At 40.8% G+C, this 24,769-nt stretch overlaps 2 protein-coding genes across 5 annotated transcripts in view; both read right to left on the bottom strand.

Annotated features, from left to right (window-relative positions):
- Nucleotides 1-840: 840 nt before the first annotated feature.
- On the bottom strand, nt 841-9,168 carry LOC135552899 (protein FAM222B-like). Of its 3 annotated transcripts, none has more exons than XM_064984837.1 (3): nt 9,128-9,168; nt 6,898-7,028; nt 841-6,716 (listed from the first exon to the last, which is right to left on the bottom strand). In XM_064984837.1, the coding sequence occupies exons 2-3, from the start codon at nt 6,980-6,982 to the stop codon at nt 4,510-4,512; spliced, it is 2,292 nt and encodes a 763-aa protein (XP_064840909.1). In that variant the 5' UTR covers nt 6,983-7,028; nt 9,128-9,168; the 3' UTR covers nt 841-4,509. The 3 variants fall into 3 exon arrangements, with proteins under 3 accessions (XP_064840909.1, XP_064840907.1, XP_064840908.1); XM_064984835.1 differs by having other exon boundaries at nt 8,875-9,162; XM_064984836.1 differs by lacking the exon at nt 9,128-9,168 and having other exon boundaries at nt 6,898-8,867.
- Nucleotides 9,169-9,524: 356 nt separating this feature from the next.
- The window catches only part of LOC135552898 (flotillin-2), a 30,441-nt gene continuing 15,196 nt past the window's right edge, over nt 9,525-24,769 (bottom strand). For both annotated transcript variants that reach the window (XM_064984833.1, XM_064984834.1), the window contains 6 exons: nt 24,370-24,483; nt 22,643-22,762; nt 22,095-22,309; nt 21,595-21,778; nt 13,283-13,432; nt 9,525-12,995 (listed from right to left, as the gene is read on the bottom strand). In XM_064984833.1, the coding sequence (XP_064840905.1) occupies nt 12,957-12,995; nt 13,283-13,432; nt 21,595-21,778; nt 22,095-22,309; nt 22,643-22,762; nt 24,370-24,483 (822 nt within the window). In that variant the 3' untranslated portion in view covers nt 9,525-12,956. The remainder of the gene's footprint in view (nt 12,996-13,282; nt 13,433-21,594; nt 21,779-22,094; nt 22,310-22,642; nt 22,763-24,369; nt 24,484-24,769) is intronic.

Genomic DNA, 24,769 nt, shown 5'->3' with positions numbered 1-24,769 from the left:
AGTGATAATGCCCTTGAAGCTGGTGTTTGGAGGATATATTGGCATGGTTTGCTGGTAACAACAACCGTGCCAATATATCCTCCAAACACCAGCTTCTCTGGCATTATCACTGAATTAGGCAATGGCTACAGTGGTTCTATTGTTGCAGGTGTGACCTTAAGTATTTTTATACATGTTTAGAGTTGAGGAAGTAAATTGGGAAAAATGACACAGACCTGGGTATAGTCAAGGAGGATCCTGGTAACTGTGACATAATCAGACCACACCCTTGTGTGCCATCAGACCACACCATAACACGTATGTATGGTGACAAACAGATCTGTAGAGCTAACGGAGGTTATTCCTCATCTGCTCAAGTTCATTATTCAAACTAATAAATCTGAACTATTCATTTTGAATACTTACTATATTTGTATTGGCCTTTATTCGATACATTAATATACATATAAAGAGGTTGTCCATTATGCTACAGAAGGTGCCAGTATGAGGCAACAATGATTAGCAGAACCATATCCACTCAAGCTGACGTTTGTATTTGCAGGGAGATGGCTCTATCCTGAAAAGGTTTAGCTTGTCCACTCGCCGCAGCTCCACATCCATGAGCTCTGGAGTCTTGAGTTCATCCTACCTAACCTCACACACCCTAGACGGTGATTTCTAACATGTTTGCATTGGTTTCTGTCAAATCTTACATTAGCACACCAACCATATGACTATTGGATATTATTTCTAGACTGTCAACACACCCATAAAAAAATGTATAATCGATGTTTGGGAATTATAAACAATTGGAAGTGTTTAACTTCATTCCATCCATGAATTGACAGAAGAATGACTTTTAGAAATGTTTTTATATCCTTTGAAAATCCCGTTTCATAGACATCTCAAGCCTTGCTGTTACAAATAAAATAAACAAAATAAAAAGGTATCAGTTTTGCAAATGCAAACTTTATTTTGGTTAGGGGGGAATGTTAGTGCAAAGCATAGTTCAAGGATAGGTAAACTGGAATAACACAACCACTGCCATTCATCTCACATTTCCACTTATGTGGAGCAAAAACACTCACCAGCACCATTAACATCACAGTCCCACATTCTGTTCCTACAACTGTCTAGAGGGCAGCAGACCACTTTTGTCACAACCTTAAAATAGCATGATTCTTTAAAACTAATACAAACCAACATGGCTAAAGAATGTTAGCATCCAAAATGGCACACTACTTTCGAAATAGTGCACCACTTTTGACTATGACCCTAGGTCAAGTCGTACACTATGTAGTGAATAGGATGCCATTTCAGACATAGAATGTAACTAGGCTTTGGGCCATGGTGATTATGGTTGAGGGGAAGGCTTGGTGAGTTTGGTCAGTGATTCAGCAGCAGCCGTTCACACTCCAAACATTGTCTGGAATCATTGTGGTATGTAAACGTGGACGCCTGTCCAGTATCAGTAGTTACAGTTAGAAGCTTGGTCCCCCCCAAAATGGATAGATGTGCACCACTGTGTAGTGTGCCAACGTGTGTGCATAAGTATCTAGGCTTTACACCCTTTCTCTCGCACACACCCACACATACTATTTCATATGAAATGTCTCCGCTGGGCTTAATATTAGAAAGTGTAACTGTTAACCTGACGTTCTCGGGCTGTAGCATGGCTGTACAACATTATAGAACAAGTAAATCAGGTCAAATGGAACAACAGGTACATCACTTGGTTCACTGCAGCAACAGTTGGTCCATTTCCACTACACAGATTTACAATCTCGCATTTCAAAACTCCATGACAACACATTATAAATAGGAACCTTTATTCCAATAGTACAACCCATACATCATTACTATACACACACACTCTTGTGTGTTCAGATTAGAATTCAATAGCAGCTTCAAGGGCCAGGCACATCAGGAACACAACAGTAGTAAGAGCCAAACAGAATCGAGCTACTGCCCTCAGGGAAGAAAGCTCAATCCATAACATTAAAAGGTGCTACACAGAACATCTCCCCTATGTGGAAGCTAGGAGAATTGCAACAGCACTCGGCTGCATTCAAAACAAATGTACCATCTCCCCCACAACATGGAGACACACACTTGAGCCTTTTACTTTCGGTTTTGGTCCACCAGCTTTAAACAGATGTAAAAAACTTTTTTGTTATTAAAAAGATATTTCACAGCAATTTAGATGGCACAATGATTCCCTCCACTATTCAGTGCTTGTTTTTCTCACAAACTGAAAATGAGCGAACCGTGTAGAATTTTAGCAACCAGGAAATTAGAGACATTTTTACATTGGCTGCTTGACCCGATTTCCACACAGGCAAAGTCAAAACAGCTTTCCCATTTTGACAGATGCCACTCTGGCGGGAGAAATCAATAGGTGTTTATAACAGCACTGGTGGGCAGGTAAGTAATACTGTGAAACACTTATCATTCCCCTAGTACTGCAGATATATGGCAATTTTCTGAATGACAATGCAAAAAGTGAAGGAAAAAAAGGTGTAGCGCCTTTAAGGCTACATAACCCATATAAATAAAATTACCTCTGACTTAACCTTTCCATCGCTTACTGAATGCAGCTAGTTGTGAGACATCAGTTTGCATTGTTTTGTGTCTGATCATATGCGTTACTATGGCACCCATGTGGAAAAACCTATGGCTTCAGGATGCAGTGTTCAAATAAATAAATTAGCTAAGAACTAAATTAGTGTAGGGCATTTGTCATGTAGAAACAACGAAAGAAACGTAGTCCAAAGACCATAGTTACAGTCCAGTGCCACACACCTAGGAAACTCTACTTAACACTATTCATACTTATTATCCTTTAAAAGGAGGACTTTTACTTAGCAATTTAACAATGGCCTTAAATGAAAACATGTGCAGAAACAATTTTCGATATAGGATGCGACACCATGCACTGTTTAAGGAAATCCGGCATGGTGTAAAAAGTCAACATTTAAGGTAGAAGGTAACTAATATAACATTTAAGGCTTTTCCCCCAAGAGTTATCAGGGAGGAGGAAAGAGTAAGCCAAATTAAACTGAGGAAAAACGCAGCATGCTAGACCCATAGAAATATCATTACTTAGACGTAATTATATTTCTATGGCTAGACCCATCTACAAGCATGAGGAGGTAACTTGCATTTAAAATAACTGGACTGAACCTCGGTTCTCCTTTCTAGGTAGTAGAGAGACAATACAGTTAGGGTTAGGCTAGCAAGTGAAGGAAAAGAGATATCCCAATAAGCAAGCTAGATCTGTTTTCTGAAGCGAACCAGCTTCTGTTAGCGTCACATTCAAGCTCAGTCTTTAGCCGTACTACGACAGTGGATATTGCTCATACACCTGCCACTAATTCTAGCAGGCTTGTAACTGCGTGTTGCACATGGCTAGTCGAATGCCATACTTTTCATTAAGACTCAGTTGACCAAAGTTAACTCACTAACTCTTCAAACCTGCTTCGTAGGATAGCCCTCAGCTTACCAGAACCCCCAGACAGGTAAAGATCCACAAGGAATCCATTCACTTGTTTACAGTAGTATAGTGGTGAAACAAATAAATATTTTAACCTTCCGGTATGTTCGGTTGTACTTGCACACTTGCAAGTGATCAATTTGGTCTAAGCAAACAGACAATTCCTTTCAAGATCAGGGGATTGATCTTACTGGGTTCACATTATTCAAAAAACAATTAATGTTTTTCCCAAAGCGAGGTTTTGTTCCTTTTGTAAATGTTTAGCATGACATTTCGATTCTCTAAGTCCTCATACTGAAAGCGTCACTGGAGAAATTCAAGTAGAGACAAGTAACAGGAGTAACAGAACAAGGTAGGGATTAAAAAAAAAACTAAAAACGACTTCAAAAGTACTCCGTCTTAAGGTCTTATCACACACAAGAGGACAGGACAAAATGGTTGTAGCAGTACCTTACTCTATATGGGGAGAGATTGAAGTAAGAATATACTCAGACATGAACCTGATTCATATTAGCATACAAAAATACCCATTCAAATGTAAACATGGGGTGTTATTTCCTGGCCTATTTTCAGCCGCTGCATTGGCAGCTATTAGGCCACTAATGTTGTAAAAGGGCGTGTTTGGTTCCATGACAACCTGGAGATAACTATGGTAATTATTATGTGGAAAGGAAGTAGCCCTACTAGGTTTTCTACTTAGTCCTAGATCACAATAGAGTATTCCAGAAAATACTACAAGAAGCAGATGTCCATGTTGTGGTATGAGTAAGTATTCATCATCATTAGAATAATAATCAAAAACCCTTCATCTGGCACTAAGGTTTAACAGATACCTTTAAGGGCAGATACCTTTAAGGGCTAAGGACCATACTTTTAAAACACATAAGTCAGCGATTAAACATTGAGAGCAGGAGCAACCGACTAGGGAGAACAGTCAATTGATCACTTGCAAGAACTCTACAACATGTGGACACCTGATTATAATCTTGAATCATTCACCAACCATGACACACAACTGATGAGGTGAAGACTGCAATCTATCTATAGCCTGGGTGATGAGCGGGGATATTTCTATCGTTGCCTAGCTCTGGGCCCTGGGTTAGAGCTCTACCCATGGGGGGCCTGTGCATCATCCCCATGGCACCTGGGTTATGCTGGAATGCCTGGAAATCCCCAGCCAGGTAATCAGACACGTTCTGCTTCATCAGCTTGGTCTGACCCAAACCTGGGAACCCGGGTCTGGCTCCTGGTCGGTTCTGTGATCCTGGTGTGCTGCAGTCTATGGAGGCCCCTGACGGGCCCCCCTGGAAGGCCAAATCCAGAGGGCCAAGACCATCACTTTTGCCTGCTTGTAGGACACTGCTCCATGGAGCCTGCAGGTAGCACCCGTTGGTGGAGCTGGGCATGGTGCCACCCGGTGGGCCGGTTACAGAGGGCGAGGGGGTTGTCTTGTCTGATGGGTGTTTAAGGTAGAAGGCTTGTGGCTGCGAGGCCAGCAGCACGTGGGGATAGTTGAGGGTCTTGGCAGGGAAGACAGGCCCAGAGGGGATTTCTCTCCTGGGGTTCTTGCTGGGGTTAGTTCCCTCAGGCAGGTGCTGCATGTGAGCCAGCTGGTGCTGGTTCCAGGAGTGTTGCTGTTGGAGTTGCTGCTGTAACTGATGTTGTAGCTGTTGCTGCTGATGAACCTGTTGGAGCTGCTGTACCTGATTATGTTGTTGCTGCTGGTGAACCTGTTGTAACGGCTGTACTTGCTGCTGCTGTAACTGCTGCTTTATGTCAGTGTGGAAAGCAGGTGGCAACCTGTTCATGACAGCTATGTTGGGCTGTAGGCCACCAGCAGGGCCCTGGGACTCTCCAGGGGCCTTCTCTGTGGGGCCCAGCAGGCAGGAGGGAAGGAGGTCCAGATTGTGGGGTGTGTTGACCCTGGAGCTGGCATTGATGAGAAGGTTACGGCTGATGGGGCTGGGGTTGGCAATCTGGCCCTCACACACCGAGGTGGCACCCATTCCGGCCCGAGCCTGACAGAACTGGTTGATCTGGTGCACGATGATGCTCAGGTCTGTGCCCGGCCGGTTGTGGTGCAGGCAGGCCGCCATGGACAGCGGGATGGTGGAGGTAGATACAGTTACGTTTGGCGGAACGTCTGCGTCTGGCAGCTTCCTGGGGACGTAGGGGGGGCCTGGCTGTGGCTGCAGGGCAGAGGGAGGGCCAGGGCCGGCACCAGAGGCCTGGGGGAACTGCTGAGATGGGGGGAGGCCCTGGGAATGTTGCAGACTGGGTGGAGGCTGGGACTGGGCTACGTCAGGCTGGTGCCGGAGGCCCTGGTGGAGAGGCTGTGACAGGCTCTGGGGGTGCTGCATGCCCTGGGAATGTTGCAGACTAGGTAGAGGCTGGGCCTGGGCTAAGTCAGGCAGGTGCCGGAGACCTTGAGCCTGAGCCATAGCCTGCTGTACTAAAGCTTGTTGGTGAGGAAGAGTCTGGTGCTGCAGCGTCTGAGGATGAAAAAGATGCTGCTGCTGTAAGGTTTGTGGCAGAGTCTGATTTTGCTGCCGTAAAGTCTGCGTGTGAGGCAAACTTTGCTGCCGCTGGATATTCTGAGGGTGCGCCAGATTCTGCTGTTGCTGCTGTACAGTTTGCAGCTGGGACAAGCTTGGTTGCCGCTGGGACAAGCTTGGTTGCCGCTGTAAAGTTTGAGGGTGGGCCATGTTCTGTTGCTGTAAAGTTTTAGGGTGAGGTTGAGGAATATTCTGTGGCTGTGAAGTCACACGATGAGCCATGTTGTGCTGCTGTACAGCATGCTGTGGATGTGGGTGGGGGAGGCCCTGTTTCTGGTTCAATGCCTGGTGTTGGGTTTGGGACATGCCCTGGAGGTGGGGGACAGGCTCGGGGAGATGTAAAGAGCTTTGAGCGACGTGCGACCCGCTGTGGAGGTTCATGGCTGCTTTGGGAAGCAGATGGGCTTGGCTGCCGTCTGTGTCTTTGATGGCGCTTTTCCCGGTCGAAGTGCGGAGGACGGCTACGAGGCCCGCTCTGGTGCTGCTGACCTGAGACTGGTAGGGGCTGTGGCGCTGGCTGGACGTGTCCAACCCGTTCACTGTGCGGCGGATGTACTTTCTCTGAGGTACTTTGACACTGTTGGGGAAGATCTTTATGGTCAGAGGCTTGTTGGAGACTTTCTTAGCAAAGGCATCTAATTCTGCTGGGGTTGGATAGTTGGCAGATCTCATCTTCTGTGTAGTGTCCCCTAGGATGGAAAGAAGGACAGAGAGAGACAGAACAAGGAATTTTTGCATAACCAAAGTTTCTTCATTCAACTAGTGACTGGAAAGGATTTACAACTCATTAAAGTAGAAATATGAATAGGAAACTGATTTTAGATGTCTATGAAACTATAGTATTCAATTCTATCAGATAAAAACACTTACATTGCTGAAGTCCAGTGTTCATCTGCGTGTGGGAGAGAAATCGGGTCGTAGGGTCACCTGATGATGCTGGCAGACAGGCCAGCATGTCACACTTCCACTAATGCAACATGGGAAACACTCTCCTCACCATGCTGAGAGAGAGATGCCACATTGACCATGTAAAATGACTCAGCCATAAGGCTATTTATTTCCTGAACATTGTAACCTTTCTAAAATGGCAGTCAGTTGGTAATCAGCCCGCATTTGTGCCTCAGCCTTTTACAGCAAACACCCTGCCTGCCGCTAGACAGACAGAGCAGGGGGCTTAAGATGGAGACGATGTTTCTCCTTTCCCAGGGCACAGCAGGACATACTGCATGATGTCTACTGGCTAGAGAACCTCAAGCTGGCTCCACTAATCTCTGTGTCTGCATCCCAAATTACACCCTATATAGTGTACTACTCCTGACCAGGGCCCATAGAGTGGTGAGGAGGAAGAGGAGCTCCACAGACCCTTAGTAATTTAGCCATCGCGATGTGTAGAGTTGATATTTTGTCAAGTTTTCTTGAGTCAATTAACTCGACATTATTAATGAGTAATCCAGTAAAGTCAGATTTAATCAACAACTACAAATCAGTTGAAAAAAGGTTAAGGGTACAAGATCGGGTACATATGGAAAAATCCCTACATATCCCATCAAGCCAAGTGGGGAGAGGCTGCCTGTTGTCACAGTTCCAAGACCAGTCAGATACTTCCAGCTAACCCTATGCCAATGAAGATGGTGGATCTCAAAACTGAACTTGGATCAGAGTTTTAAGTAGCAATGATATTCTACGCCAACTGTCGTCTTACGACATATCTTGAAACGGTCATGACTTTAACAAAATACAATTTAAGTTTCTTTCCAGCAAATGACTTAGTTACATGATTGTATAACTAGCAAAGGAGTTTTGAAGTTGAGAGTACAGTATATGAAGTTTGGTAATGAGGTTGAAAACTAGCATAGTTCAGTTAGCCAGCTGGTTTAAATCAAATTTTATTGGTCACAAAGACATATTTAGATGTTATTGCGGGTGTACCGAAATGCTTGTTTAGCCAGGGAAAATGAGCTCAGGTCTAGTGCTTATGTGCAGCTCAGTTGGTAGAGCATGGAACTTGCAACCCCAGGGTTGTGGGTTCGATTCCTATTTTTATTTATCTAACCAAGTCAGTTAGGAACACATTTTTACTAACAATGACTGCCTACTCCGGCCAATCCCTAATGATGCTGGGCCAATAGTGGGGGACCAGTAAGAAAATGTATGCACTCACTACTGTAAGTCAATCTGGATCAGAGTCTGCTAAATGACTATAATGTAAATGCTTTACAATACTAAGCGATGCAGGACAGCTATGTTTAAAGTATGTAATGGTGCTTTAACGTCACCCAGAACACCCTTCAGTTCTGGAACAAAGCTAAATTTGTCAGAACCCAGAAGTCCCAAGAATGCAAAGTCTTACACTGTCGCTGATTAGTGTCCAGCTGACCAGTTCTTGAAAAGGATGGAGCTACTAGTTACAATAAATATACTCAGACAGTCTGATTAACTACCATAAATGTTATTGCATCATTGCTTAAATATCAATAACAGTCATTCAACGTTGGCTCTGGCCTGGGTAGGGTTTCTCTGATCTAGAATGCGAGGACATTAATATAACTAGTTATGAACAAAAACCTTAAATACAAACTAGCTGGTGTCATCGTTGAGTAGCATTGTCGTCTAGTAGTCAATAGACCACTTAAAATGAAAATGAGCGCTAACTATTTAGCTACACAATATTAGCGTGCCAAAAAGTACTTATTTTTTTCCAAACAAACTACATAACACAGGCATTGTAGTTCTAATTAGTAACGTTGCTTAGGCTAACGTACTGTTTACACGAGAAGTTAACCATTAAGTTAGTCAGTTGATAAAGAAGCAAGCAATATAGCGAGCAAACAAGCTAGTGTTAAATACCTTGAGTCATAGCACCACAAAGGATTGAACACTTCTTTGTGCTGCTAGCGATCAGCTAGGTTAACTAGCTAACGTTACCCAGCTATCATAACTGGCGTCTGATAGCTACTGAAGTAAACATTTTGCAAAAGGAAACGCTGGAAAGTCATAATTCGCAAAATACATGCTCCCCCAAGAAATCAAGAGAAAGGTATGAGAAAACATTCTTGCGAGATGATCGAACATCGATATTTTGGTTATGATGTTAGCTCACCGATACTTTTTCTGCTGCTTGCTTTCTGCAACAGAAACTTTAAGAAGGCATGCGCATTAGGCACCCGGAGTTCTAGGACCTTTATTCGGTATATTTTAGGTATGCATACTGAATGCCTGACTAATATTCCTTGGTGATCTGACAAGAGATGGAAGTGCTGTGATTCTTCATGCAAGAGGTTTCAAAAACGATTTATGATCAGGATTGATTGAATGAATGACAGGCCTTGGCTCAAGTTAGTCTTGCTAGAATGCAATACTTTACTAACTTGTTTTACATGCCATGAATGTGTCAGCTTGCTTTGATCATACTGTTCACCCCAGACCATATATCAATGATGTACACCCACCCTGTTGTCTACTGAATTATTACATTGCCATTAGAAAAACAGCACAACTATTTGTTGTAATTTTATTAGAATGACAGATATGGTGATTTTATATAATGTCACAGATGAATAACATTCACACATGTAGGATCACTTGTGTCCTGTTGAGAAAAAACATCTACATTACCACAAAACTGGTGGCATAAATCCATGCACTGTGAATGATTATCTCTACATTTGACACAACAGTAAAGTGATGATTTTCACACAAAAAAATGACAAAAGCACATTTCCAAATTACCTCTGGATCAAACATACAATACCTTCAGTGGTTTGTCTACAAATTGTATGCTTAGCCAGAACAATGCATTTAGACATGAAGCCACAATGCAACTCAAAAATCAAAATTACAGCTGCTACACAACTGACACATTTTCACAGTATTAGAAAAAGTACATTGGCTGCAATGAGTCAAATCAATGAGGGCAGCAAAAAATAAACATAACAGTTTCACAGTCCTTCATAGTAGTAACTTTCAGTTAACTTATTACAAAGAATGTTACGATATGTCTGGGAGGGGGAAAGGACAACATTTTTCCAATTGAACATTGTTTGAGATCTGATATTCTTTACAAAAAAGCACTGAGCAAGTTAGAATCTGTCTACTTACATGATAGCTGGACTTTTCCCATCTTGGTTTGCCATTTCCTATGATCTTATGTTAAATAGTGCAAGTCACCAAATCAGTGATGATGGCATCCACATATATTAAAAATGAACAAGATCTGCCATTTCCCTATCCTTGTACAAAGGGCTACTCTCCACCTTGTTAAAGATTATAATGTAAATAGTGATACTAAACAAGAAGAAAGTTAGTCTACCTCCACAAAAAAGCCAATATAATCAGATTGTGATTATCCGTCTTGGAATGAGCTCAACAAACAGATCATAAACATGGAGGTAATGTGGAAGGACAATAGTATAACAGCACATATTCCCATTTTCACAGTTATATTTCATTAAAAACAAGAAATTACTAAATACATTGAATAGCATTGTCTGAACAGGAGTGATATCTTTCTCTGACAAGTGTATGATATACAAAGTTATCTTTAGCAAAAATTACATTGTGCACAGGCTGTCTTACATGGTTTAACATTGACATATTACTATATAAAACTGCAACCCCCCCCCCCCCCCCCAAAAGAAGTGTCTGTCAATGTTATAGTCAAGTCACACTAATCAAATGAAACATGAGATTAAGAAATCAACAGAATGAACAAACTCATTTCTTAAACATATCCCAGCTCATGTTTTTATATATATATATATATATATATATATATATATATATATATATATATATATATATATATATATATATATATATATCTTGTGTATAATAAAAAATGATAAGGTGCAATGACTAGTATTTGGCTATGAGTAACACCATTTTACTTCTTTAACTCAAAAACCCTTCAATATATTTCACATACTGAACCTTCTCAAGGGCAAAGAGTTCTCTCAATAAATTACCCTGGATCATAGCATCCCACAAAATTCATAATCTCTCCCTCAAACTCAAAAGTCAAGTCAATTCAGTACTTCAACTTACTTTGAGCCAATTCAGAAACATGCATCGTAGCCAAAGAAATAAAGGTCTGGCAATCAGGTTTATGTGATTAGTTTAAAAAAAGGCCATTATTGTTGCTATAAATTAAAGTGTTAGGAATAATGTACTAAACATATTTTTTTACAACATACAATTAAATGAAAACACATGATTGCTTGTTGAGTGGGAAGAATTCCCAGTTACTCAGAGTTTTGTAGTAGAAGCCTAAATAAATTTGAGGATAGTAAGCACCTTATTTTATGTAGCACTTCATACAAATTGTCACTTGATTGCAAAAACCCATAACTCATCATAAAGGATACAAATGAAATCAGTTAAATTAAAAGTTATATATATTAGAGTACAGTAACTTCCATAACCTATACAATAATCACGTGATAGCAAGAATGGATAATGACTCAGTAATCATGACGTGTATAATTGGCAAGGTGAGTACACCTTTGGAAGAAAATCACTGAGGTTGCTCTTCTTAAAGCTAACTGTTCACTGAAATTACATGGTAAGGTAGAGACTAGAGAGGTATATTAGTTAAACAAAAAAAGTCTCAGTTCATGCTAAATGATAACAATGCATCCCATGTGATCTACTGATTGTAAAAGGCTTCCATGACTAAAAAAGTAGTGAACTCAAAGATACATAGAGTATATAAAGGAGCAGCAGTACATGCAGATATTCTGGTCCTGTAGAAATTAAGGCACCAGAGGTTTAAAAAAATTAACTTCATATAAAAAAAAAATATATATACAGTGGGGAGAACAAGTATTTAATAGACTGCAGATTTTGCAGGATTTCCTACTTACAAAGCATGTAGAGGTCTGTAATTTTTTAAATCATAGGTACACTTCAACTGTGAGAGACGGAATCTAAAAAAACAATCCAGAAAAACCCATTGTATGATTTTTAGGTAATTAATTAGCATTTTATTGCATGACATAAGTATTTGATCACCTACCAACCAGTAAGAATTCCAGCTCTCACAGACCTGTTAGTTTTTTTTAAGAAGCCCTCCTGTTCTCCACTCATTACCTGTATTAACTGCACCTGTTTGAACTGGTTACCTGTATAAAAGACACCTGTCCACACACTCAAAGACTCCAACCTCTCCACAATGGCCAAGGAGGTGGAAACATCATTCTTTGGGGATGCTTTTCTGCAAAGGGGACAGGACGACTGCAACGTATTGAGGGGAGGATGGATGGGGCCATGTATTGCGAGATCCTGGTCAACAACCTCCTTCCCTCAGTAAGAGCATTGAAGATGGGTCGTGGCTGGGTCTTCCAGCATGACAACGACCCGAAACACACAGCCAGGGCAACTAAAGAGTGGCTCCGTAAGAAGCATCTCAAGGTCCTGGAGTGGCCTAGCCAGTCTCTAGACCCGAACCCAATAGAAAATCTTTGGAGGGAGCTGAAAGTCCGTATTGCCCAGCGACAGCCCCGAAACCTGAAGGATCTGGAGAAGGTCTGTATGGAGGAGTGGGCCAAAATCCCTGCTGCAGTGTGTGCAAACCTGGTCAAGCACTACAGGAAACGTATGATCTCTGTAATTGCAAACAAAGGTTTCTGTACCAAATATTAAGTTCTGCTTTTCTGATGTATCAAATACTTATGTCATGCAATAAAATGCTAATTCATTACTTAAGTTGGGATTTTTGTTTTAGATTCCGTCTCTCACAATTGAAGTGTATCTATGATAAAAATTACAGACCTCTACATGCCTTGTAAGTAGGAAAAACCGCAAAATCGGCAGTGTATCAAATACTTGTTCTCCCCACTGTGTGTGTGTGTGTGTGTATAATTTCAAGTGTATTGAAGGCAGTCTATGGGAGTGCATAAAACAGATATCGGAGTAGAAGGGAGAGATTGTTTTCAGGCCTGAGCATATGTCATCTCCTGCAATAGTGGGATCTGTTGAATAGAAAACAATTCAAGTTAGAATATAATATTTTTTTCTAACCTAAGGTTTAATTTCAATATTTCTGAAAAAATTGCATGTAGGTTGGAAAATCCAACAGCACCAATAGGATCCTATGCAACATATTAGCTAATTCATAGAACAGACATTACCACTCTATTCAAGTCAACATTCCATGATAGGTGGACCATCTGGCAGCAATAATGAGTGTAATTCTATTTCTATAGACACACTATATGTTTCACATACAATTTTCACCATAGACCACACCACTAATTACCTTTGATAGGTCAATTCCAGTGAGGGCGTTGACGGACACTGGAAGTTCAGCCAGGAGGCGATTCACTTCCCCAGTCACACGGTTGCCCTTCCCGCTCAAGATGACTATCTCATTGGTCCTGGCCAGCGGCGCCGCCACCTTGGCTGCAATCTAGGAAGACACGGGCACATTGAGATGTTTTTATTTTTATTGTGCTCACATCACAAGACACGTTTAAGGTATATGATGTCATATTACATCAACCTCTGGTTGAACAAATCACTTGTGAGTCACTTTAAAATGGTGTAATCTGCCACTTGTACTACCACCTCTAACACTGGCTGACAAAGATACCGTAGTTAACTACTGGTGGGTTATGACTGATACTACTGTACTTTGTCCAGTCAAAAAGAAACAAACAAATAAAAGTCAAACACTGGCTTGTCATTATTACAGTGATGAGATTAACTGTTTATTACTGCTTTATTAATATCAAATGTGACTAGGTTTACCTGGAGGCATGATAATGAGTGTGTCTACCAATGTTGTGTTCAAGACCAAGACCGGAGCAAATCGAGTCAGAGCCAAGACCGAGACCAGGAGAGGGACAAGGGGTCCGAGACCAAGAGTCAAAACGGAGACCAGAAAAATGTCCAATTCAAAACCACCATTTGCCAAATCACCACCATAATAAGAGTTAAAAATGTCCAGTATTCCTGTGTTCATATTTCAGAACATGCTGATGTAAAATATAGCGACTCCACAAATGATTACTAACCCAAACACAGTGGGGAACAATGGGCCTTCTACACCTTCAGAGAAGGGCTAAGGATTTATAAAATAATGATTATAATACAATAATGATAATTATATAACTATCTTCAATGATGTTCTGATTTAATCTCTTCAGTTTTTGTTGGAAAGGGTTAACACTGAAGGGAAAAAAAATCCAATCAGGATTTAACTTCACTGATCTCTAGGGAGCTAAATCTAGATAGTTAAAAATCAGCCATTGGATAGGCTAAATAAAGGTGTCTGGGATTCAACTGTAGTAGGACAAAATTTGGAGTGACAGTGGGAATCAACCAATCACAATTTGACTTAGCGGGTAGGAATGTTTTTACAAAAACATATGGAAACTTCTGCCTTCTTGCAGGCCAACTGGTCACTGCTCAATAGTGAGCTGTAGTTTTCCCACGGTCTAGCTAGATGAAGTTTGATTTGAACAAAAGCTATTTGTCACATGCGCAGAATACAACAGGTGTAGTAGACCTTACTTACAAGCCCTTAACCAACAGTGCAGTTCAAAAAAGAGTTAAGAAAATATTTACCAAATAAACAAAAGTAAAAAATAATAAGGTTGCAATAACAAGGTTATATACAGGGGGTACCGAGTCAATGTGTGAGGGTACAGGTTAGTCAAGGTAATTTGTACATGTACACTACAGTTCAAAAGTTTGGGGTCACTTAGAAATGTCAGTTTTTGAAAAGAAAGTAATTTTTGTCCTTTAAAATAACATCAAATTGATCAGATATGACGGTAGGGACGGCAGGTAGCCTAATGGTTAGAGCGTTGGGCCAGTAACCAAAAAGTGTAATGGACAGATTAATCTAAGTTTGAGGTGTTCAGATCACAAAGAAGAACATTCGTGAGACGCAGAAAAGATGCTGGAGGAGCACTTGACACCATCTGTCAAGCACGGTAGAGACAATGTGATGTTCTGGGGGTGCTTTGGTGGTGGTAAAGTGGGAGATTTGCACAGGGTAAAAGGGATCTTGAAGAAGGAAGGCTATCATTCCATTTTGCAATGCCATGCCATACCCTGTGGACAGCGCTTAAATGGATCCAATTTCCTCCTACAACAGGACAATGACCCAAAACACTGCTCTAAACTATGCAATAACTATTTAGAGAAGAAGCAGTCCGGGTGGCCATTTGATTAATTGCAGTCTATGGCTTGGGGGTAGAAGCTGTTAAGGAGCCTTTTGGTCGTAGACTTGGTGCTACGGTACTGCTTGCTGTGCGGTAGCAGAGAGAACAATCTATGACTTGCGTGACTGGAGACTGACAACAATTTGTGGGTCTTTCCTCTGATATCGCCTAGTATATAGGTCCTGGATGGCAGGAAGCTTGGCTTTGAGTACACGTCCTGGTAATCCGTCTGGCCACGCGGCTTTGTGAATGTTGACCTGTTTAAAGCGAGTCACTGGTACTCCCTGCTTTAGTGTTTGCTTGTAAGCTGGAATCAGGAGGATAGAATTATGGACAAATTTGCTAAATTGAGGGCGAGGGAGAGCTTTGTATGAGTGTGTGGAGTAAAGGTGGTGTAGAGTTTTTTTTCCCCTCTGGTTGCATATTAGACATTGCACATGCTGGTAGAAATTAGGTAAAACAGATTTAAGTTTGCCTGCATTAAGGTTACCGGCCACTAGGAGCGCCATTTCTGGATAAGCATTTTCTTGTTTGCTTACGGCCTTATACAGCTCGCTGAGTGCAGTCTTAGTGCCGGTTTGTGGTGGTAAATAGACGGCAACAAATAATACAGATGAGAACTCTATTGGTAGATAGTGTGGTCTACAGCTTATCATAAGGTACTCTACCTCAGGCGAGCAATACCTTGAGCCTTCTTTAATATTAGACATCGCACACCAGTTGTTTTTGACAAATAGATATGCACCCCCGCCCATAGTCTTACCAGGCGTAGCTTCTCTGTCCTGCCGATGCATGGAAAATCTCGCCAGCTTTATCCATGCCGTCATTCAGCCACAACTCGGTGAAACATAAGATATTACAGTTTTAATGTCCTGTTGGTAGGATAATCTTGCTCGTAGATTAATTTTGTTTTCCAATGATTGGACGTTGGCCAATAAAACAGATGGCAACTAACTCGCCTATGAATTCTCAGAAGGCTGCCCGATCTCCACCACCCTTTTCTCTGTCTATCCTTCACGCAAATGACGGGGATTTGGGCCCGTTCCCGATAAATCAGTATATCTTTGCGTCGGACTCATTCAAATCTTTGTCCAGTTCGAGGTGAGTAATCTCTGTTCTGATATCCAGAAGTTATTTTCGGTCATAAGAGACGGTAGCAGTAACATTATGTAGAAAATAAGTTTTAAAAAGAAAGAAAGTTACAATGTGAATTTTTTAAATTTAAAATAGCACAGTTGGTTAGGAGCACGTAAAACAGCAGCCATCCCCTCCGGCGCCATTTCAAAAGTCGGCTAGTTTGCAGCGGCTGCAGTAGGTGTTATCAAAAAGTATGTTGCTAATTTGTTAGCTTCTCCCTTTTCAATAATAACTTTCAAGAAGAATTACGTTTCAAATCATCATCATCTGGTGAGTCGAACTGTGTTTTTTTTATTGAAGCGCACTTGCGGTTAGCCATCCCTTTGAAAATAACGTGTGTGAAACAGTGTTGCATTTAAAATGGAACTGAAAGCAGTTTAGCAAAATGAAATCTTATGAAAATGTGTTCATATACACCCCCAGAAAGAATGAAACTTTTTTTATGACAAGCGACCACTTAGATATGATAATTTTCACGTTTTCGTGAATTCTTAGAATGTTTGGGAATTACGTATACTAAGGCATCTGTGAAAATTCTATAGTATTATAGAGTGGGAAAGAGGCCTTGCGTTTGGACTATTAATAGACACTGTAGTAGATAAAACTGAATAAAAACATCTGTCTTGTCCAGAACCCGGAGTCTACACAGACCAGTGCGCTATAGCCAATCAGAGCTACTGTAGGCCTTCATACAAACAAGCCATCACAAGGGCCTGCCTTTATTCACTTTGAACTGGACTGTGTGTTTACAGGCAGCTGCAACAGCGCAACTTTAGATCATTAGAAAGCGTTCACCAAAAGCCACAATACACCTGAATGGATTTCTGCAAATATGTAAACACCACAGGAGTCCTCTTACATCTGGGAACTTTAAAGTCCTTTTGAGCGTTCATGACTAACTATTACTTTTTTTGCTTACTTTTACTGACACCTGTCATATCAGTTGTTCTGTGCTCTGGCACACTCAGACCAGAGTGCTCTGAAATCAGAGTAAACAACCAGAGTGAATTTGCCAAATCAAGAGATATGCTAACTGGATAACAGTCATTCAAGTTTTTGCTAGCTAACCAAATGACACCTGCATCTCTAGCTGTGTATAACCACTGAAAAATTATGAGTGGAAAAAGTCCGTCACTCCCACTCCAATGGCATAGCATCCGCCTAGCCGCTAGCTAGCTAACATTAGGCTCTGTGCTTTTAGCTTGCTCCATAAATAGATATGCTAGCCTATTAGCCACATTGACTGACTTTTGATCATTGCCCTTGCTAGGTTGATTGTATTGATATTCCTAGCCTTAGTTACATTTGTCCGAATGGAGGCAGCAAACAATGTACTAGGCCAGCTGTGATTTACAACCAGATAATATTTTTCGTACTAACAAGACATGTATTGGTGAATTATATTAATCATGCATTGAACTGCATCCATCTATTCTGCCAACAATGCCTTAGTGTACATCATGGGAAGTTGAGTCAAATATAGCATTTTAAAAATCTTGTATGTAGTTGATTTTGTAGCATAAAACTGAGAATTTGATATTTTGGACTAATATCATGATTGTCTGTTTTATATCTGCAAAGTAGTTAAAACACTCAGTTCCACTTTAAACTTTAGGTCACAGGTTACTTTGTGTGCTAAATGTGAAATTTATTATGCAATGGGAAGTAATAGTTACACATTTAAATTGGGAAAAACTCAATGGTATTGTATTCTTATGATTGGGACCTGCTGGCTTATGTCTGAGTTTACAGACTGCTTATCCTTTAACTTCTTTGGGACTGGGGGGGCAGTATTGAGTAGCTTGGATAAAAAGGTGCCCAGAGTAAACTGCCTGCTACTCAGGCCTAAAAGCTGTGATATGCATATAATTAGTAGATTTGGATAGAAAACACTGAAGTTTCTAAAACAGTTTGAATGATGTCTGTGAGTATAACATAACTCATATGGGCAGCCAAAAACCTGAGAAAAAATCCAACCAGGAAGTGGGAAATCTGAGGTTTGTAGTTTTTCAAGTCATTGTCTATCAAATATACAGTGTGTATGGGGTCATATTGTACTTCCTAAGGCTTCCACTAGATGTCAACAGTCTTTAGAACCATGTTTAAGACTTCTACTGTGAAGGAGGGGGGGAATGAGAGCTGATTGAGTCAGGTGTCTGGCAGAGTGCCATGAGCTCAGTCTCGCATGCTCCCGTGAGAGTTAGCTGCGTTCCATTGCATGTCTACAGACAAAGGAATTCTCCTGTTGAAACATTATTGAAGAGGTATGATAAAAACATCCTAAAGATTGATTCTATACTTCATTTGACATGTTTCTACGAACTGTAATGACTTTTCGTCGGAACTTTCACCTGGACTTGCCCGCGCCTCCTGAGTTTGGATTTGTGTACTAAATGTGCAAACAAAAAGGGGGTATTTGGACATAAAGTCCATAATTTATCAAACAAAAACAAACATTTATTGTGGAACTGGGATTCCTGGGAGTGCATTCTGATGAAGATCAAAGGTAAGTGAATATTTATAATGCTATTTATGACTTCTGTTGACTCCACAACATGGCGGGTATCTGCATTGCTTGTTTTTGTGTCTGAGTGCTGTACTCAGATTATTGCATGGTTTTCTTTTTCCGTAAAGTTTTTTTTAAAATCTGACACAGCGGTTGCATGAACTTTTTATGGCTGCAGGGGCAGTACTGAGTAGCTTGGATGAAAAGGTGTCCATTGTAAATGGCCAGCTCCTCAGTCTCAGTTGCTAATATATTCATATTATTATTAGTATGGGATAGAAAACACTCTGAAGTTTCTAAAACTGTTTGAATTATGTCTGTGAGTATAACAGAACTCATATTGCAGGCAAAAACCTGAGAAATTCCACTTCCTGTTTGGATTTTTTCTGGGGGTGGCAGATTTTCAACCTAGCTCTCATTGAAATTACAGCGAGATAAGGATGACTTTTCATTTCCTACGCCTTCCACTAGATGTCAACAGTCAATAGAACTTTGCCTGATGACTAATGTGAAGGGGGGTCAAATGAGACAGGAATTGGTCACCACTGCCACGAGTTGACCATGCTTTCACTATGTGCGTTCACAAGGGAAGGACCTGCGTTCCACCGCTCATTTGAAGTCATTATAATTCTCCAGTTGGAACGTTATTCAAGATTTATGTAAACAACATTCTAAAGATTGATTCAGTACATCGTTTGACATGTTTCTACTGACTGTTACGGAACTTTTGGACATTTCGTCCCGTTATAGTGGACGCGCTTTGTGACTTTGTAATTGTTTACCAAACGCGCTAACCAAAGTAGCTAATTGGACATAAATAACGGACATTATTGAACAAATCAAGCATTTATTGTGGACCTGTGATTCCTAGGACTGCATTCTGATGAAGTTCATCAAAGGTAAGGAAACATTTATCATGTGTTTTCTTTTTTCTGTTGACTCCAACATGGAGGCTAATTTTTCTATTGTTCTGAGCGCCGTCTCAGATTATTGCATGCGTTTCTTTTTCCGTAATAAAAATAAATACATCTGACACAGTGGTTGCATTAAGGAGAGGTATATCTATAATTCCATGTGTATAACTTGTATTATCATCTACATTTCTAATGAGTATTTCTGTTGAATGATGTGGCTATGCAAAATCACTGGATGTTTTTGGAACTAGTGAATGGAATGCTCCAATGTAAACTCAGATTTTCTGATATAAATATGAACTTTATCAAACAAAACATGCATGTATTGTGTAACGTGAAGTCCTATGAGTGTCATCTGATGAAGATTATCAAAGGTTAGTGATTCATTTTCTCTCTATATGTGCTTTTTCTCTTTCTCTCTTTGGCTGGTAAAATTGGCTGTGTATTTTAGTGAGTTGTTGGTGAGATAACAATCGTTTGTGGTGCTTTCACCATAAATCCTATTTGAAATCGGACACTGTGGTGGGATTAACAACAAGACTACCTTGAAAACGATATAAGATACATGTATGTTTGAGGAATTTTAATTATGAGATTTCTGTTCTTTTGAATATGGAGCCCTGTACTATAACTGGTTGTTGTTATATCGCTCCCGGTAACGGGATCTCAGCCATAACAAGTTAAGGAGAAGTGGATCTAAAATTCCATGCATAACACATAGTATCTTTCAGCAATGTTTATTATGAGTACTTCTGTAAATTGATGTGGCTCTCTGCAAAATCACCGGATGCTTTGGAACTACTGCACATAGCGCACCAATGTAAACTGAGATTTTTGGATATAAATATGAACTTTATCGAACAAAACATACATGTATTGTGTAACATGAAGTCCTATGAGTGTCATCTGATGAAGATCATCAAAGGTTAGTGATTAATTTTATCTCTATTTCTGATTTTTGTGACTCCTCTCTTTGGCTGGAAAAATGGCTGTGTTTTTGCTGATCGAACACAATCGTTTGGTGTGCTTTCATCGTAAAGCCTTTCTGAAATCGGACACAGTGGCTGGATTTACATCAAGTTTATCTTTAAAATGGTGTAAAATAGTTGTATGCTTGAGGAATTTTAATTATGGGATTTCTGTGGGTTTTGAATTTGGCGCCCTGCAATTTCACTGGCTGTTGGTGAGGTAGGACGCTAACGTCCCACATATCCCAGAGAGGTTATTAACATCATGCTGTGTGACTGCTGTCTTTCCATCGTCCCTATGCAATGGTGTAGTGGTGCCTGGAGAAGTGGGTATACTCTAATTTTGCCAAAGAAGTTCCCAAACGGCCTGCCCAGTGAAGGAAAGGCACCGTGTGTGAAAAATCCTGTGTTTCTTTTAATGAGTTTTGCTATAGATTTTTCAGAATTGCACTCTGAAAATCACACTTTTTTTAATAGAAAGAAAAAGACAGTCCACAACCATGTTTAAACCACATCAAGCTTATTGGGTGGGCCTGCCAGGTGGGCCTGCCTCTGTCCACCTAGGCCCATCCATGTCTATGATGCAAACAGACACTCACTGTCCGAGACCGAGTCAAGACCGATCTGACACCAAGACAAGACAGAGATACTCAATATATGGTTTTGAGACTGGTCTTGAGTACTACAACACTGGTGTCTACAGTAAATCTACACATTACTACCTCAACATGAATACATCTGTATAAAGGTCTCGTCAAGGCAGTAGTGATTTAATCTGATTAAATCTAAAAAATTCAAACACACATGTAGATACAATGCATTTAAAAACAATAAACACAATATGACTTATGTGACTTAAATCCATAGTGTGTTACCTTGGGTAGGGCCTCCAGGACCAGAGCAGTCTTGGCTGCCTCTCCATACTGCTGGTAGGCCTCAGCCTTCAGCCTCATCTTCTCAGCCTCAGCCTTCCCTATAGCCTCTATGGAGCAGGCCTCTGCCTCGCCTATCCTCCGGATCTTCTCTGCCTCCGCCTGGGCTATCAGAACCTTCTTCATCCTGAAAGACACAACACACTCGTATCAGAACAAATTGGAAACAAGATTAATTTCCGAAACAAACCATTTGTATGTAATTCATATGCTATTATTGTGTGATTACCATTTACATTTAACCTGATCACTTAGTAAATACCGGGACATTTTTGCACTGTTAAATGAAGTGCTACCAATCTATGTCTTGAAGCATTCCAGACTGCACAAAAGTTGAGTGGAATCACTAGTGAAGGACATAGTTTGTATGTTACAGATAGGTAAACGTATAATGGGAAATAGACTGTGGATATGTTCTGTTATAATATAAAAGGTGTTCCTACTTCTGTCCCTCAGCCAGCTGCTGCATCTTGTATGCCTCTGCCTCGGCAGGCCGCTTCACCATGGCGATGAGCTCCTTCTCTGTGCGGACAATCTCCTTCTCCTCAATGGTGATCTGCTTCTTCCTCTGAACCACTTCAATCTCTATCTCCTCCAGCCTGATCTTCTGCTGTTCTTTAGCTGCCTGCAGCTCATAGGCCAGCTGAGCTTCCGCTTTCTGGAGACACAGGGACAGAGAAAGACATGACCATGACGTCCATGTTGAAGCACACAGACAGAGACAGGATCATGACTTGGCTGTCTATGTTGATAGAGGAGTTTTAATGTTAAGGTTGGCTGGGGGGAGCATTTGGCTGCTTAGGGCTATATTCAATGTTCATTCCAGGCTCTCTGATCACGTAAGATGTCGCATTACCTAAATTACTAACGCCTAATGATAATTAAGACTCGGATGGACCAACATCATAGAATCATTTAGTAGACTGGAATTTCTACCAAACTGTACTGATTTAACTGGCATTCAAGAGTGGAGCATAAAGTTCATGCAGACCTTGGTGTTGACTTCTTGGTTGAAAGCAGCCTTCTGCAGTTCAAGTTTTCGTTTGGAGTCGGCCATCTTGGTGTCGGCCAGGAACTTGACATCCATCATCTCCTTCTTGCACTCTGCTTCCTGACGAGAGAGTGAGAGAATAATATACATGAGAGAGAGGGTGAGAGGAAAAGGGGAAATTAATAAAATGAGCATACATATCTCTCAAATGAAAAGTATGTATATTAATACAGAGCCCCAGAAATAACTGCCTGTCACAACTTCCGCCGAAGTTGGTCCCTCTCCTTGTTCGGGTGGTGTTCGGCGGTCGACGTCACCGACCTTCTAGACATTGCTGATTCATTTTTCATTGGTTTTGTCTTGTCTTCCATCACACGTTATTTACTGTTGTGCCTCGTCTCTTACAAAAGCTTTCCAGAACATGCAAACTGCTTTTTATACTGTTCAACATACCTTGTGTCAATTGAAGCTTATTTGTACCTTGTCAGTTCGGGGATTCGAACTTGCAACCTTTCGGTTATTAGTCCAACGCTCTAACCACTAGGCTACCCTGCCAACCTGCTGTTTTCTAATACAAGAAATAGACCTCTGAACCTTTCACCTATTACTACTACCTGTCAGGGCAAGGAGATTGAGGTTGTAACCTCATAAATATCTTGGAAATTTAATTGACGACGGCCTCTTTTAAATTGCATATTCAACCACTTACAAAAAAATTGAAATTGGGATTTTATTTTAGGAATAAGGCCTGTTTTTCTTTTGAAGCCAGAAGGAGGCTAGTATCAGCTACATGTATGCCTTTACTAGACTATGGGGATATTTTATATATGACTGCTTCCGCTCAGTGTTTGAGATCAATTGACACTCTTTACCATGGCACTTTGAGATTTATTTTAAACTGCAAAACTCTTACGCACCACTGCACTTTGTATACCAGGGTTGGCTGGCCTTCTCTAGTCACTCGTAGGCTCAGTCACTGGTATACTTTTATTCACAAAGCCATTTTGGGTTTATTACTTTTTTATTTGTGCATTTTTATTGTTCAGAAATGTGGTGGGTACTCTCTTCGTTCACTGGACTTGTCCTGCTAACTGTTCCAAATGTCCAAACTGAATTTGGTAAAAGTGCTTTTATGTACTCTGCGCCATCGTCTTGGAACACCTTACAAAATACTTTTAAACTGGAAGGACTTGACCCAATTGGTGTTTTTAAATCACTGATGAAGGATTTTGAGGCTGATTCCCTGACCTGTCAATGTTTTTAATTTGCTGTTTTATACTCTTGTGAATTCAATGGTTTTACTAGATTACTTGTAGTTCTTTATGATGTCTGTCTGTAATTTTTTTGTAATGACTTGGTGCTGCCTATCTTGGCCAGGGCACTCTTGAAAAATAGATTTTAATCTCAATGAGCCCTTCCTGGTTAAGTAAAATAAAACACCTGGTTTCAATCCCATCAATTACATGTTGTGTATTTAACCCTCTGTTTCCCCTTATGTCTTTGTTGGTGATTGTTTGATGTATGTTTTGTGCAAGTCATGTTCTGGTGTGCGACAGGTTTTGTACCCTTTTTATATTATTTTTGTATATATTGGTTTTCTGAGTTTTTTAGCATTTATTAAACTGCTCCATTTATACCAAGTTCACACTCCTGCGCCTGACTTCTCTGCCACCAGCACGCACTCATTACACCGCCCTCTGGAATTAATCAAGTTCATTGAATCTTACTCTTATCCCAGCATCCCTTTCTGCCTCTGCCACACCGATGTCTGCATCCCTCTGAACTGCTGCTGTCTGAGTTTTCCCCAGGGAGCTCAGGTAGTCCAGTTTATCATAGACATCCTACAACACGCGCGCGCACACACACGCACGCGCACACACACACACACACACACACACACACACACACACACACACACACACACACACACACACACACACACACACACACACACACACACAGACACTTGAGGGAACAAAAATGTCAATAAAATGTCCAACAACATGTGATAACATCTGATTGTAGCCCTTGCAGTGAAGAGCTGATAATTAAAAGTGGATCTCATTGGATGGAGACTGTGACAGTCTAGGCTAATTCTTATCTATTAGAATTTCTACCAGTCCACAA

This window comes from Oncorhynchus masou, chromosome 13 (assembly GCF_036934945.1).
Source record: "Oncorhynchus masou masou isolate Uvic2021 chromosome 13, UVic_Omas_1.1, whole genome shotgun sequence".
In the NCBI taxonomy this organism is placed as follows: domain Eukaryota; kingdom Metazoa; phylum Chordata; class Actinopteri; order Salmoniformes; family Salmonidae; genus Oncorhynchus; species Oncorhynchus masou.
The sequence above is the reverse complement of the archived record's forward strand: the minus strand, read 5'-3'. Positions and strand labels throughout refer to the sequence as shown.